A 16850-nucleotide genomic window follows, 5' to 3' on the forward strand; every position below is an offset into this window, starting at 1 on the left:
GGAGTTTTGAAGTATTCTTTGTGAATTTTAAGGACTTTTAAGGGTCCTTATTCAATTAAAGAAAAATTAAGGACTTTTTAAGGATATTAAGTAAGTGTACGATCCTAGTCATAACAGAGTCCATTTAGGGGTGTGGTGGAAGGATTACTGAAAGTGGATCTGAAGTATGAACCAGCAGTAACTAAGACAAGTCTCGTTTGTGTCTTGCAGTCTTGCTGTGCCACTGTGATATCTGCCCTGGCAACAGGTGCGAGACAGACGGCATGTGCTTCACGACCACCTCGCTCATGCCCAATGGCGTGAAGATGCACTCGTACAGGTGAGGGTCCAGTGCACACCCTTCTATGCTTGAGGGCACTGGGGGCCAGGGAGTGGTCTAGTGGATGAATAACTTGCCTCCCCTGTGGCGGTCCGGGTTACACTCCCGGAGGAGTCCAGCCTGGATTTCTCGTAAGTTAAGCTGGAAATTTGGCGGATGTAGCTTTTTATACTTTCTCAAGATGCTCCTATTTCACCTGTTCATTCCATAATTTGCATCTCATTGCTTGAGACACGGAAATTTTTGCAGATTATTTTGGTTCCAAGGGAGACTGCATACATGTAAAACCTTGCATTGCTTTGATGATTGGATCACAATTGCAGTGCTACTAAGTATTACAGATTTTCAGTTATTATTACTGACTTAGACTTCCAGTTACGGAATTATTGAATGTTATTTATTTATTACGAAAACATAAAATCTTAATGACATGTTTACTGCATATGTAATGCAGGATAATTTTGATATAATCCTGTTTAGCTTGATCTAACTCAGATTATTGAGCGTGCTACAAAAATAAATTTACTCCTCAGGAGAATCGAGAATCCAAGGATACAAAGGTTGCAGTATCAAAAATAGTTACTTATTTTAGTTATTTTAAAAGTTGTTTTTGGATGTGTGTAATCTTTAAAATATGTAATGGATGGTTTAGTTTATTACCATGTAAGCTTTATTATTGGGTGTAAATTTTATCACATTTGCTTCACGTGTGTTTTATTGCATGTATAAATGTAATTACCGATGGGTGTGCCTGGAGTTGGCAGCTATGCAATTGTTTGGACACTCCTCTCTACGACTGTGGTCCAGTCAACTACAAGCTAGCTGTAGAGTGCCCAAACCATATTGACCCACCCCAAAGAAGAGGAGGTTCTACAGCAAGGAATCAGCCCATGGGGAAGCATATGTGTGAAAAGTATAAATATGACTGTGTAGTTTAGCATTACACAAAATGAATTCGCAAAATTTCCATGGTCTCTACTCATCACCCTTGATTGTTTCTAACGATTCAGATTCAGATTTCGACGAGACATTACGTCAAAGCATTAATTCATTGTAGAATGTTAAGCAGGGATGTCAGATTATCAGTGTCCTATTTGTGGTACAGAACATTCAAATTAATGGTACATTGACAAATTAATGGTTAAAAAAATGGAGATAATTTGTCATATTTTGTTCAATTCATATTCCTGTGCAGGCTTTTTATGTAACACTGAGAGGCTGAAAAGCATGTGGAAATAATTAGACAGTCCTGAATTCATCTACCCAGACCACCAGAAAATCAAACTTGCACCATTGATATTAAAGTGGTTTGTCTTGACAAGAGGGTGTAAGTTAAATCTTCATTGCTTGAGTGAGGTCCAAATAGTCCAGTCAATAATACTCAAAAGGAGAGTGTATAGGGAAATGGAAGGAAAACAATTTTTGACTTTAGGACCTTGTTTGACGTAGTTAGGAGGTAAAATACAAAAAAGTCCCCACTTTTACATGAAGAGTTGGGGGCAGGGGGGCACACAAAAGGTTCCTTTTTTCGGTTTGTCTATTAAACCTCAGAAACTATGCATCCTAGTGATAAGACAACTATATACAAAATCAAAGCGGACAAAATGTGCCACAAGATAGACTCCGTTGTTTCACTATCTGGCATATTTTCAGAAATAATCACACTCCAAATTCACTAATTTTGTAGGGGGGGGGGGGGAGAAAAAAAAATCACCTTATGTTTTTTGCCTTATGTTTTTGCCATATTTGACTAGCTAACTCTTCAGTCCTTGGTCTTGTGAAAATTTCCTGAGAAAGGAAGTTATAGAGCATTGCATTTCCTTTAATAATATAATGTATTTTACTATTTTATCTTCAACCATTGAAAAGTTAGAGAAATTTTAACTTTTTGTATAAATTATATATTATGCATGAAAATGAATTTTTTTTTTAATGTGACGTCTTCTAATAAATCGATGAACGCCGGCTGCACGCACGAAAAAGTGTCCCATTATGCACATTGTTCCATTACACTGTGTCTCGTTATGCTTATTGTTCCGTTACGCTGTGTCCCGTTACGCTCATTGTTCCGTTACACTGTGTTCCGTTACGCTGTCGTTAAGTGCAGTAATAATAGGTTATGTTACAATTGACTAAAAATTTATGGTGATTCATATAATTGATGATAGATATTTGATTATAGTTTATTTATATGAAAACTTGTTCATAATTATATTATCTACACATGAACTGTTTCGTCGACTGTTTATAAAGTGAAGTGAAAAGTTTATGTGGTTTTCATTGGTTATTACAACAACAATTTCGGCGATAAAGGTTAATTATTCTTGCATTTTAAAAATCTGATTAGTAGTATAATTTCAAGTATTTATTCTTTTATTATTAAAATAAAAATGATTCAATTTTATTCATAAAAGTATGCAATAATTTCATCAATGTTTTGTTATGACTTCACGTTAAACTATCGTCTGTAAACTGACTTTACAGACAACCAATTTTTTTTTTCATTATTCGACTGCTCTATTTCCATATAAGCTAATAGATATTAAAATGTATATATGTATTATATATTTTCACGTAGGTACATGTGTAATTCTCAAAAATTATATTGTTTGGTGTTGTTGAATACAATATTTAATACGTACCTGTAAATCAAATGGAACCACTTTTGGAGCACCATCTTTCACCCTTGTAAAGATGTAGTGACTCCTTGTATCTGTTTTTTTTTGTCCGACCAGGTAAGTTCAGACAGAGTTATTTCTGTAGTGTCTGCCTTCAGGCCTCTCTCTTGAACCCCGTATACAATTTGTCTTCAAAACTGACAGCTGAACAATACAACAAATTTTGTAAATAACAGTTACTTCATAATGCGGCGATCTGATCATGATCTGATATGACATCCAAACCACCTTCATGCGAACATTTTCAAACCAAGGTGGCATGACCCATGGTGGAGGTGTGACAAATAGTACACTCAGAAAATAGGTAACTGGAATGAGTGCAACCATGACATGTGCACCTCTCCAGAATAGTTTTGTGGGGTTCTATTCACGTCAAGTGAGCAGCACAAATATTTTGGGCAAGCCCGCTAAACTAAGGATGCAGCTGATAATACCAAACTAATAGAGCGGTTTGGGAAATATTCTCCCTTTCTGGCTACCAGCAAAATCATGTATATTGTCACGGGATGGTTGGTGACAAAACAATCACTTGCTACAATGCTGTTCCAGTTGGTGAACAAGCAATAGCTAAATTGGTGAATTCTCCATTTTCAGATAGCAAACTGTCTCGGAGAGATTGAGTACTCCCCCTTTCGACTGTAAGCTCATCAGTCAAGATCGACAACGGAAAGGTGTCTGTGGATCTTTTTTCGCTTTTCCAACGTATATCTATAAATAGAAAGCTGACGAAGATTTGAAAACTTATTTGTAATATGAATAAACCCTTTTCTATTTGGCTTTCTTCAATGAAGGTGGGATGAGGAAATCAAAGAAGTAAGTTCTTTACAAAGATCTCAATACAACAAACAAAGATGTACATTTGACAAACTTTGAAATTGTTATGGATGGAGGACTTCTCCACAAAGTTATTTTGCAAAAAGGTCTCACAATATCTGCCATTTGTGACTGTTCACTAAATTTGTGAACATTCACTATTGTGGAAGGAGTTACACTGTAGTGTTGATGGGTACACGAGTTCAATATCAAGTACCAAGGTTGCACAGCAGCAAAGGCAGTACCGCCTCAACAAGTCAGCGACATACATTTCAATCAGGAGTCAGTCATAAATGTGAATCAGGAAGACTTCTTGTAAAATGTCTGCAACAAAAGTTGGCTGAGTAACATTCTGAAGGTCACACTACAGGCACATGAAATCAGAATCCTTCAAGCACAGAATGATGTATTGTAAACATGGCCATGGAGTAGTCACATACCATTGCTGTTGGTGTTATTGATGATAATGTAGACCTAATAGTCCTGTTGATTGTCAAGACACCTGGGGACCAGGACATAAGTTTTATCAAGCCTGGACATGGAAATATAAAATCTGGATTGTTTTCTACCCAAGAGCTTCAGACCCAAGGGGTGTGAGACATACTATTTCTACATGCCTTTACTGGGTGCGATACCACCTCAACAGCCTTCCGAAAGAGTAAGCTGGGATTTATCAAACTGTATTTGTGTTTTACTGTATTGTTCTGTATTTAAAGTCTCCATATGCCCAGGGAGCTGCTGCAGTTTTCTCAGACACTTCCTCAAGTAAGGATGATACAGAGGAAGCTGGGAAATTGTGTATTTTGAGGTGGTACGGGACTGCATCTAAGGAGAAATCTCTGAAAGCTTATCGTTACCAGTCCTTTGTTAAATCGGTAGCAATATCAAGCCGGACATTTCATACCTCTCACCAACTGAGGGGACAGAGAAACAATATTCTCTGAGGATATATCACCAAGTCCAGATGTGGTTGGGTTATGAGTTACCTCCTCAGATGTATGTGTGGGAGCTAACCACCAACACATGTCTAGCCCCGGTGCACAGTGCACCGGTTGAAATATTAAAAATTATATTTATTGATGCACAAAGGGTTGTGCCACCACCAAATGTGGATGCAGAAAGGCATCTCTCAAGTTCCCCTGCCTGCCAAAACTGTCAAGGGAACTGTCTTAATGGGGACCCCTCTTGGACAATGAGGAAAAAGAACTCGACATTGATCCTCTGCCAGCCATCCTCTAAGATTTATACCCTTTCTCAATGGATGAAGAAGAAAATGAAGCAGAACCCACCTCTGGAGTAAGTTCCCATAATAATCCTGCCGCAAAAGACCCAGGAATTTATAACAATTGTTACTGTATATTTGTACTAGAAGAAACATTTACGAGTTATGTGTTAATAAATAAAGTTATGTACAAATTGTTGAATATGGAATCACTCTACCCCAAACCTTTGCAGAGCAAATGTATAGTTACTATATGTAAATATATTAACAGTACATTATATATTATATACATTTAAAACTAACAATTATTATTGCCTATATAGAGGGTATTATGGCTCCTAATTAACAATAAAGATTCAGTGATCTTCGAAAATTTCCAATTTTGAATATTATCAGGAAGTTTCTATCATATATTGTTATTGTATTACTTTACAGGTAAAAATGGAGCTCTCAAAGTGGCGCCATTAGATTTAAGGTGTTGAGTCAAGTATTCAACTACACTAAACAATAATTCTATTAAGAACTACATACGAACTTGAAATATATTGTATAATCTTTAACGTGCCACGTTTATAATATATACTATTTATCATATAAACATGTATATATTAGCTTACATATAGAGTTAGAGCTGTGGAATAACAAAAATATGAAAATTACATTTTTCTGCAGAATATAATAATTTAAACAAAAAGTTAAAATTTTTTTAACTTTTCAATGGTTGACAATAAAATTTTAAAATACATTCTTGAAGGAAATGCAATGCTCTATTTCTTCCTTTCTTAGAATATTTTTATAAGCAAAAAATATGAAACAAAAAAGGTTTTCTTCAAAATTAGCTAATTTTGACCGTGATTATCTCAGAAACTATGTGAGATAGCAAAAAAAAGAACGGAGGTAATCTTGTGGCACATTTTGTCCGCTTTGATTTTGTATAGAGTTGTCTTATCATTAGGACGTATAATCGGAGGAATAATGTAAAACCGAAATATGGGACCTTCTATGTGTGTTTACCTCCTAAACTTGTCGAAACAAAGTCCCAAAGTCAAAAATTGTGTTCCTTCCATTTCCCTCTACAACATTTTCATTAACTGGACTAAAATGTTTGTAGTTAGTATTAACAAAAAAAATGTATCATCATTGACTCAATTCAAAACCTTTCTTGTCAGAGATTACAGTTATTAGTTTTCATTCTTTATTTTGTTGTAACATAGTAATGACTTTTTTTTGTGCATAAAATGATGGCTTTGCCATAGTGTTCAAAAATGGTACAAGTACCAGGCTAATGGTTCCTCTAACATCACTGCTGATGGGCGTTGTGGATGGCCTGGGCGGATGTCTCGTGAGAAGCCGATGAAGGGTTTCATCTATCCATTGATGCAATGGAAATTTTAAATGCTAGTTTATCTTAAGTTATAATCTGTAAAAAAATTTTTATCTGTTTAGCCACTTGATTAAATATTTTATGGTGAATATAAAGCTATTTTGATACACCAGTATTAATATCTGTGTAGTGTGTGTGTGTGTTTGCTTCAATTTAATCTTTTGAAGGAGCAATGTTGTTAACATATAAAGTACCTATTGTTATGTATAGAAAATTTTTTTGTATGGAAATTAATATTATTGTGTGGATTTGTGCTTGTCTCTGTTCATCAATTGACACAATCATGTTTTATGTTATCATACTGGTCATTTCTTGTCTCTTTTTTTATTTATAATATGTCCCTGTGGATTATTAACTTAGAATTTAAGATACAGGGAATGATAAAGGATCAAAGAGAAATGTTCTCTTATAATCAAGTTGTAGGATAGCTGGAATTTCATTTATAATTTTTTGATTTTCCCAAAATACTTCATGGTAGTTTCCATAGTAAAAAACTTGTAGAAATGTAGTATTTTGATAGAAATTTGTTCTTCTGCCTGAATTTAATATTAATTATCCTACAGTAAGAGATATGGTTGTATCAGGGTGGTGGGGGGCAGTGATGTGTTAGTAATATTACATAATAAAACAGGCAGTTGCCTTCCCTTTGAAATTGGAAAAATAAATTAATTAAAGGAGCAGGCTCTAGTTAGAAAAAAATTTGTAACCTATACTCGTAAAACTATTATTCGTAAAACTATTTTTATAGTAAATAATGTTTTTTTTTCTTTAGTTATTTTTTGTTTATAATATGTTTCTATAGACCAGTGGTTCCCAACCAGTGGTCCGCGGACCATCAGTGGTCCGCGAGAGCTAAAATATGGTCCGTGAAAAATTTTAAACTTTGAACTTGCGTCGGTGAACAAAAGCGAGCGCGGCGCGCAGGAGACCAGGGGAAGGGCAAACAACTGAATAAACATTATGGCACAAGCCGGTCAGTCAGTCGTACGTTTTCTTTTGTTTTGCTCAGCAGTGTTGTGTTAGTGATTCTGTTTAGCTGTTTAGTGGGTCAACATCTGTAACTCCTCAATATTCTTATGGATATTTTGATAAAATATGAACAGGGTAAGTCGGCTACGCATTTTTCTCTGTTAAATTTTTTTAATAAAAACATGCAATTACAAAACAGGATGTGGACGTTACTTTACGTATGATTCTTGTGTTTGTGTATTACAAATTTTAACTACCGTAAGGTACAGTTAGTTGGAAACCTAATTATATATCAAATAAAGCGATATGAAATTAAAATTTATGATAGTAAAAGAACACTGGCCTCACAAATTAAAAAGTGGAGCCAGCCACAAACATTCTTAAAAATATGCTATCATAAAATTGTTCAATTGTTGTTATGCTGTTTTAGGTGTTTCATAACGAAATAAAAACACCGTAAACTATTTTAATGCCTAAGTCGGATAAAACAATTTTTTCTGTGTCGTACGAAAAATTGGAGGATCAAAAAATCGGCCTGAATATTTTTTTTCTTTCAAAGACGCATTTACGATTTGCAGCGCACTCTACCTTTGTCGGTTTGACTCGCCCTACTATTGAGTTGCTTTTTCTCAAAAAAGAGATCAGAGCTGTCACGCTTCTGTCTTCCTTCTCTGATAGAGAGCAGGGTTCTCATGTTGTTTTCGAACCGCTTGTGAAACCGATTGGTACGGTGTTTGTCCGCATTTCCTCGTTTGGAATTTTACTTTCCGTTGTGAGAAATTCAACTTAAATTTTTTAAAAATTATATTTTGATTTTTTTGTAAATTATGTGTTAATTATTTTCTACATAAGTATGTGTTCCTGCTTATAAAAATTTATTTTGCAAATATTAAAAAATATATATATTTCTGGCAAACAAACTATTAAGTTGCTTTATCAAAAAATAATAAGCAGTTTTGTGTATATTATAAACTGCCAGTTATTCTTTATTGTTGTTTATTGTGCGTTGAAACGCATTATTGTAATAGTTGTAGTGATTATATTTTACCACGAAATTCTTAGTGCCAAGAATATTACTTTGATAACCATGCCCTAATCGCACGCCAATCCATTAAAAATAATATAACTTTTTCACGAGAAGTTTTAAATAAAATATATAAAAAATTCATTATATGTTTTTATTTCATCTTAAAAAATGACCAAGAATCATTTATTTATAAGATGTAAAAAATTTATACCTACAAAAAGTTTTAAAGGTAAAAAAAGTAATTAAATGTAAAAAGTTATTAAAGGAAAAAGTTATTAAATATTTAACTCCAGATATGTAATTCATTTAAAAATGACTTGGCACTTTTAGTATAACCGTCATAGAATTAGTAAATTTGAGACTGGCGCCAAGAGGGTTAAGGGAAATTTAAGTTACCTACCCACCCACCAAGACCCTTGTTTTTAACGATTAGACAACATTATTTTTTAAATTGTGTAGTAAAGATTTAAGTTTGTAAAAAAAATTATAGCGAGGTTAGAATTTTTTTTAACAGTATATATTTATTTATTTATTTAATGATTTATTTTATGAATTATGAAATAATTTAGCTAAATTATTTTTTATTCTTTTACTTGGCATAAAACATAATATATAAGCATAACAGTGTACATTCTATTGCATTTTGGTTTTGTTTTCAAAAATGCTGCCTAAGAGAAAATATGATAAAAGTTACATTAAATTTGGATTTACTTCGATATAAAGTAATGGAGAAATAAAACCACAATGTGTTATATGTGTTCTCGCGAACGAAGCATTGAAGCCAGTGAAATTAAAACGTCACCTAGAAACGATTCATCCTAATTTTTCTGACCGACCACCAGAGTTCTTTCAAGATAAATTGGAGAATTAAAAAAAAAATGAAACTCGGGCCTAGTGGTACAAGATGTGCATCTTCTGAAAAAACATTAGTAGCATCGTTTGAGGTATCGAAATTAATAGCACAATCAAAAAAGCCTCACACAAACGGAGAAAATCTTGTGAAACATTGTTTAATTAAAGACGTCGGAAGAAGTTTTAGGGTTAGAAGAAAAAAAATAATAATTTAAGATATACCTTTGTCGAACAACACGGTGACAGCTAGAATTGAACTCATGTCAAATGATATCGAGAAGCAACTTGTTTCAAGAATTAAAATGTCACCATTCTTCGCTTTGCAGTGCGATGAATCCATTGACATTTCTAATTGTGCTCAGTTACTTGTTTTTGTTCGCTTTTTAGACGACGACAACATAATAAAAGAAGAATTGTTGTTTTCTCAGGAACTGGAAATGACATCAAGAGGTATCGATGTCATGAATATAACTGGATATTTCCATAAATATGGCATTATGTGGGACAAGCTAGTCGGTTTCTGTACGGATGGTGCTCCTGCGATGTTAGGATCACATTACGGTCTAGCAACGTTAATTAAACAGAGGAATCCATCAACATTAACATCGCATTGTATCCTTCATCGCCAGGCGTTAGCTTCCAAGACTCTTCCTAAATGCCTTAATAATACAATGAAACTGGCCATAAAAGTAGTAAATGTCATTAAAATTAGTGCCTTAAATTCACGCCTTTTTAAAAAAAACTTTGCACTGAAATGGACTCCAACCATGAGAACCTCCTCTTTCACACAGAGGTTCGTTGGTTGTCGAAAGGCAATATGCTGGAAAGATTATACGAGCTGAGCGGAGAGGTTGAGTTGTTTCTAGGTGAGAAAAAAATGGAAGACTTACTAGTACAGTTTTCTGATTTGACATCCCAGATGCATTTGGCATATCTTGTGGATATTTTTACACACTTAAATAAGTTGAACTTGCAAATGCAAGGTTCAGGAAACAGACAATTAGAAGGCGTTGCAAATATTTTTAACTTTGAAGATAAACTTCGTGCTTTTATTTGCAAACTTAAGTTATGGATTAGTCAATTTGGCGAGGGCAATTATAGTGCGTTTGCAACATTGAAGGCACTCCTTGACGACAAAAAGTATGTCATGTTTAGGGAAAGCATACAAAAAAACAGCAAATGTCATTGGAAACGTTTGTTGATGAATTCAACCGTTACTTCTCAGAATATAACAATACAGAAGCTAATGTGGACCAAAATCTGATATGCAACCCTTTTGGCACTAACGCTAAAGAATTTGCAGAAGAAATCCAAGAAGAACTTATTGAATTACAAAATGACAGGAACTTTAAGGACGCTTTTGAAGACGTTTTGGTGTAAGAAAGCAATTTCATGTACTAAAATTTGAGAAATCGCTTTGCGCAATCTTATGCTTTTCTCAACAACTTATTTATGCGAACAATGATTTTCTGCATTACTGATCATTAAAAACAAATCCAGGAATCGACTGAAAGTAAGTGATGGTATGCGTGTAGCTTTGAGCAAAAATATTACCCCAAGAATTCAAGATCTTGTACAGAAGATGCAAGCTCAAAAATTTCATTGATGCAAACTGAATTGTGTACTAAAAATATAAGTTTTCAATCATAACACTGTTAATTAATGATTATTTTGGTTTTTTTAGATTGCTTATGTTAAACGTTTCTATTAACATTGAACGATTAGGCTTAAAGTTTATTTTTAGATTGATACAGATTATTTTTTAACCTTGTGGTCCCTGCTATTAATAATAAAATTAAAGTGGTCCCTGATCAAAAAAGGTTGGGAACCACTGCTATAGACCCTCCTCCCCTATGAAAGAAGTCAAATCCCCGAAAATGTCTCCTATTCATTTTGTTGAATTCCGTTTCAAAATGGATACGCCCTTGGTTAGAAAACTACAGCAGCTCGCCGGTTTGATCAACGTACCTGACTTCTACCTGGGGTTGTGTTTTTGAGTCCTGTGTCAGCCATGTGTGTTTATTCCAGTTTTTTATGGTGGAAGGAGGGGGCACGTGACCTCTCCCATAGATAATCGAATAATAAGCTTCCACAAATTTCAAATTTCAAATTTCTTTAAAAAATTTTTTTTTTGCAAAAACAAACAACCTGACACTCAATGTGACAGTTGCCACATCTATGATCAGTCATTTCTACTTCTCTACAGATTTTAGCTTTCACCAGAGTTTGCGGGAAACTGTGCTGATGTAGTTGAACACTCAGTACCATGATCGTAGAGAGACAGTGAAGAACCAAGGACAAAAAATTTAAGGAATCAGGCACAAATTTTGTACCTTAGATTGTTTTTTTTTTAAACTCAATAAATTTGAGTTTTTGTCAATCTGAGCTCCCTCTAGGAAATAATTGTGGCTCTGCTCCTAGGTGTTCAGAAATTAATTAGTTTGTAGACCGTCCTTCAATAAACCTCAAAAATAAAAATAAAGGAATGCAATATTCGGACCAGCTTAACACCTTAAAATAAAAAAAAGAGAGAATGTGTTTCGGAAAATAACTCAAATGGTGAATATTTGTAATTTTTATGGTGGCTATTTGAATACTCTCTGTTTATTCCTAGGTTTGCTTTTGTTTTGTTCATTATGTTTTTTCTACCTGTGTTTGTTTACCTGTGGTTAGCATTTTTTGCTGACTCATTTCAGGCAATGGATAAAGTCTGACATTTAAATTCATACGGTAGCCTCACCATTAAATTTTAAAGGTTTAGTTTAGTATTGTAAATAAAAAAAACATTCTGTCGGTCTGTAGACTATGCATTTATAATATACCATATATAATATACTCACAATGTATAATATACTCACAAGAAAAAATACTACACAGTCATTGTGCTACTTCTGTCATTGTTGTATGAAAGTCTAACTTAACATTTCAAGAGCAGTACTTGTATTTCCCATGGTGTCTAAAATTGGTACAGATACTAGTTATTGAATAATTTTTTTTTGAATAGTAGGGTTTTGTGTTCTGAAATTTCAGCTTGTTTCTTCATTTACTTACTAGTTTTCTAACAAACATGCAAAATGATACCAGATATTGTTTTTGTAGTTAACAAATTTCAAACTGATAGTTGCACCTGTGTTTCCGTACCATGTGCGTCTCTGCCTGAGGACGGGAGCAGATAGCAGTTCCCGAAACGTCGCTTGTTTCTGTTTAGGTAAAACTATTGTATTTGTTTGTTTTTTCGTTTTGTCATGTTTTTTGTCTCGCTTCAACTGTTGTGCTGAATTATTTTGGGTTTCAATATTTTTGTGTTGTCATCATTTGTGGGGATTTTTTCGTTCTCTTAGTACATTTTTCTTTGTTTTTTCTTTGTTTGCTGACCATATTCCTGTTTCGGAATATTTTGTGGTGTTCATATCCTTGTTGACAACAGCAATTGTTTGCTTAATTTTGTGTGTTTTTTGTATCTTTTTTTGAGTATTTTTATTTTTATTTTTATTTATTTATTTTATTTATTAGTTTTTCTTCAACAGAAAAAGTTCTTAGCAATGGCGTATGTCCAAAAACTTACATCAAGTCATGCACTCCCATTGCACAAATCTTTTAAAGATAACAAGCATTGGAACTTGTGTGTCCACTTTAGGCAGGGTCAGTTTGGACAAATTCAAGGAAGACAGCTACAATCCTTGTCCAGCATTAGGAATTTATGGAAAGAAAAGATGGAGTATGAGCTGGAAAATTGACTTACCAAAGACTGTATAATTAGCTACAAAATCATAGTTGGAATTCCAATGCAAAACAATTTTTCAGCCAAACATTTAAAAAATAATGAAATTGTTAATATTAGCAACACTGACTTTAATATTTTATACACAAATATTTCAATTTAAAGCACTAGAAGTTAATTTTTACTGTATTTTTTTAAAATGTTTAAAAACTGATTTTTCTTAAAGGAAACAAAGTTGTATTTGTTGTAACAATGTTTGTATCATACATTTTTATTGATAACATTTTTTCAATAACATTTATTGGATTGGTGTGACAACATTGCCATGTTTTCCCATAAAAATCTTGTAGCTGACCGGTATTACTCTATTTTTTAGTTTTTTCCTCTTACCGACTGTGATCATTAAGTTAGCTGTTACTTAGTTAAATTACAAACTTTTATTTGTACAAAATATTTAGACTTAAAAAACTGATATTTAACTTACTTTGAGGAAGGTATCACATTCAATTTTATATTAGAACCCTGATAACACCTGTCAGGAATCTCTTCAGTTACAGTTTTTAAGCTACGAGTTGATTTACGAACACTATTCCTATTAGATGATTATGTTGCTCTGTAAAAATAGAGTGGATGAAAAAAACATCATCACATTTTATTTAAGAACCATCCTTTTCTAGCAAAACCTGTGTTAGAAAGTTTAGAAACACCATTTTTGCTGCGAACGCTACCAGGAACTGCTAGCTAAGAAACCAATAAATAACCTTAAGCCTTTAGAATGGTGTAATGTTAAATTTTAATTTGTTACATTTATTTGTAAGGGAAATTTAAATTAGTATTGGAATTATTATAAGGCAATGCGTGGTGCGGGAGTGTGTGTTTGCCTGTTCCTGCTCGGAGTTTGCCACCCCGGCCTTCCACTGCGAGAGGCGTGTTGTGTCAGTCAGCATCTGCTGAAAATTGTGCAGGACTCTCGCTGACTTGCAGCGTGCATGCACGAGAGGTGACTAAAGGACTAACTGATTTACTGTCAAGACTTACTGTTGGATGTCTGTGGATGGAGTTATGTTTTAATGAGAGTGAGAGTAATAATAGTTATACCGAAACGCACTGAATATTTACTTGTATAGTAGAAAGATAGTTGTCAATAAGTGTAGCGAGTTGCCTACTGGATAATTCTCAGGATGTACTGCACTTGGTTGCGCATGCTGGAGGTCTTTGGTTCGAAGGGAGAGACAGTGAGAGCTACCAGCAACCAAAGCTCTAAAGGGCCGATCTGTGTCAAGGAAATAAATAACGTGTTTATGGAACAGAACAGACATGGACTAGTTTTTTAGTATATCTCATGACTCCAGACTATGGCAAATTCTTAAACAATAAGTGCGAAATCTGAATTCTGCCCACTAAGGTCCTGACTTGTCTCAAACCTCATACCTCCGCCTTCCCCATCTCTTTCCTTTCAGAGTTTACTCTGTTGGTGTCAGACATAAGAGCCAAAATCCTATCACACTAAATTAAAGGAGACAGGGTTTAAGTTTACTTGCTAAAGAAACCGTACATTCAAAATTGGCTGTTACAGCCTTAATAATCCTTCTGGAACGTCTAAGCATTTTTTAAATATTTATTCTGCTATTGCTTATTGTACCATATTTTCCTTCTTAGGGAGTCTTAGCTCTACGTGTAATACATACTTTTCACGACTGTGTGCGTGAATTTAAGCAATATGTAGCCTAGTATCTTTTGTGTAGTTTTACCTAATCAGTTTTGTTGTGTTGGCACAAAAAATTGAATGGTTTTGACTGCATCTAGCATCTAGATGCTCAGGACGTCTGCAGGTCACAAGTCTGAAATTCATGAAAAAGGAAGGTAACTTAAGTCCCTAAATATACAGCAATGGTGCAGGAAGTCTCACAACTTCAATTTCCAGCAGCCTTTTGCTAACTCACATTTTATTTTTGACTTTTACTTCAGTTTATAGTCACATTTTAAATATTAATAGTTGGAGCATGTACACTTAAATCATGTACACTTAAATTATCTGTGAAAAAGGTTTTAGCTTTCTAACTTAAAGATCGGTATGTTCCTGCAAATTATAGAAACTTTCTAATTATATTTTCTAAAATTTGTGGTAGTTTTACATATTTAAAAATTACCCTTAAATAAAAGTAGAACAATTTTTAGTAGAACTTTGACACGTTCTGAAATAGTTTCACAGATATTTGTAGACACCCTGTGCTGGTGATTTCCATGACTGTATATGCTGTAATGTGAACGTAATGTGTTCTTTCTTTGCCTTCATATAAATTCTGTGGCCACGTATGGGTCATTCAGAGCGTTAATGTAGGTATTGTGTAGAATAGGTTTCGCTGACCTTCTGTGTTTAGGTTGCGATCTTATCTATAGTGGAACTCTTTCATTAGTTGATTAGTCAGAATCATTTTAAAGTTTGAAAAAAAAACAACGAATTAAACTTAATCTTATCTACCACTTAGCTAAAGAAGGTAAACAAAGATTATACAAACAGGCAATATTTTTATGTTTGTAAAAATAACTCATGGTGTTGGTTAATAGTGGTTTTAGATTTGATAGTTCTGTTTTTATATGAACTTAACTTAAATTTTTTTTTTTGAAACAGGGGTCACATTAATTAGTAGTGGGACCATTTGGAACACATACATATAGACTGTTCACATGAAGTCATCACCATGGAAAAGTAGATACAAACCATGCATAATGGAGTCGGTTAACAGCGGTGTTGCAACTCTGCTGTTTTGCTGGAAAAGCTTAATCTTCTTAGACTGCTTAGTCTCATGGGACAAAAAGTTGCAGTAACTTCCCATTTAGATAAAAGGTGCAGACATTTTGATGTGGGTGGTATTAAACCATGGTGTCTGCAGCAGAAGATACAAAAATTGTTGTACTTTAATGCCATATTTTTGTTCCAATTTACTTAACTGTAAAATTTCCTGTGGAATTTTGCTATTATAAACTATGTTCTCAACATACCATCAAACTCTAGGAAAGAGATTTAAAGAAAAATATTTGTGGAATGTAATTTTGTAAATATTCATAAACTAGCACTTGTGTAGTTGACTAGGACTAGATTATTTATCTCTACAGAAGGTATCAAAGAAGTGGTTTTATTTTCCACCAGTTCAAATACTCTGGGAATGTTTGTTTAGGACTATGGGAATATTTTTGAATATTTTACACCCTAAACACGTAAATAGGTTTTTTTATAGATTAAAATAAAAGGTTGAATGATTATTTAAAACTTAATTTTTTGTGTTATATTCCTGACTGACTTGTGATTTATATTTAAATTAAATGTATTCTTTTAAGAACCAAAATTGAAAATCTGATAGACAGAGTGGATTCGACCCATGACTTATAAATCTCTTGGATTTTAATGAAAAAACTTAATAGTAAGAATAGCAGAATTATTTTAAAATTGCCTTAGTTTCCTTGCAGCACATTAAAAGAACCTTTTTTTGTAACCATCCAGCCATGTGGAAAAACATATTCTGTATCTTTATATAATCCAGGCATAGGAGCCCTAAAAAGGCTTGAGTGTGCAAAAGGTCTAGTAGTTATGATTTTTTGATGTTATATAATGTCCAATTACCTTATATAAAAGTGAAGTTTTCGACCTCGGTGTGCCCGTGTGCATGCCGTCATCTTGGAAAAACCACCAAAATTATGAGTTATTTTAGTTTTCCTAAAATATTTTATCTATGGTATCTAAGTAAATTTTCACTCATTCCTTTAATGTAGACTAATTAATTATGTACAATACTTATAATTATAATCTTTTTTCTAGCTCAAATGGCTGCGGAGATAGGAAGTCGTGAATGTTGGGTAAGTTATG

At 33.7% G+C, this 16850-nt stretch overlaps 1 protein-coding gene across 7 annotated transcripts in view; it reads left to right on the forward strand.

Annotated features, from left to right (window-relative positions):
- Nucleotides 1–16850, forward strand: part of LOC134540557 (TGF-beta receptor type-1) — a 107452-nt gene that overhangs the window by 12808 nt on the left and 77794 nt on the right. For all 7 annotated transcript variants that reach the window (XM_063383389.1, XM_063383405.1, XM_063383420.1 and 4 more), the window contains exon 2: nucleotides 211–319. In XM_063383389.1, the coding sequence (XP_063239459.1) occupies nucleotides 211–319 (109 nt within the window). The remainder of the gene's footprint in view (nucleotides 1–210; nucleotides 320–16850) is intronic.

The sequence above is a fragment of the Bacillus rossius genome, chromosome 1 (assembly GCF_032445375.1).
Source record: "Bacillus rossius redtenbacheri isolate Brsri chromosome 1, Brsri_v3, whole genome shotgun sequence".
NCBI lineage: Eukaryota > Metazoa > Arthropoda > Insecta > Phasmatodea > Bacillidae > Bacillus > Bacillus rossius.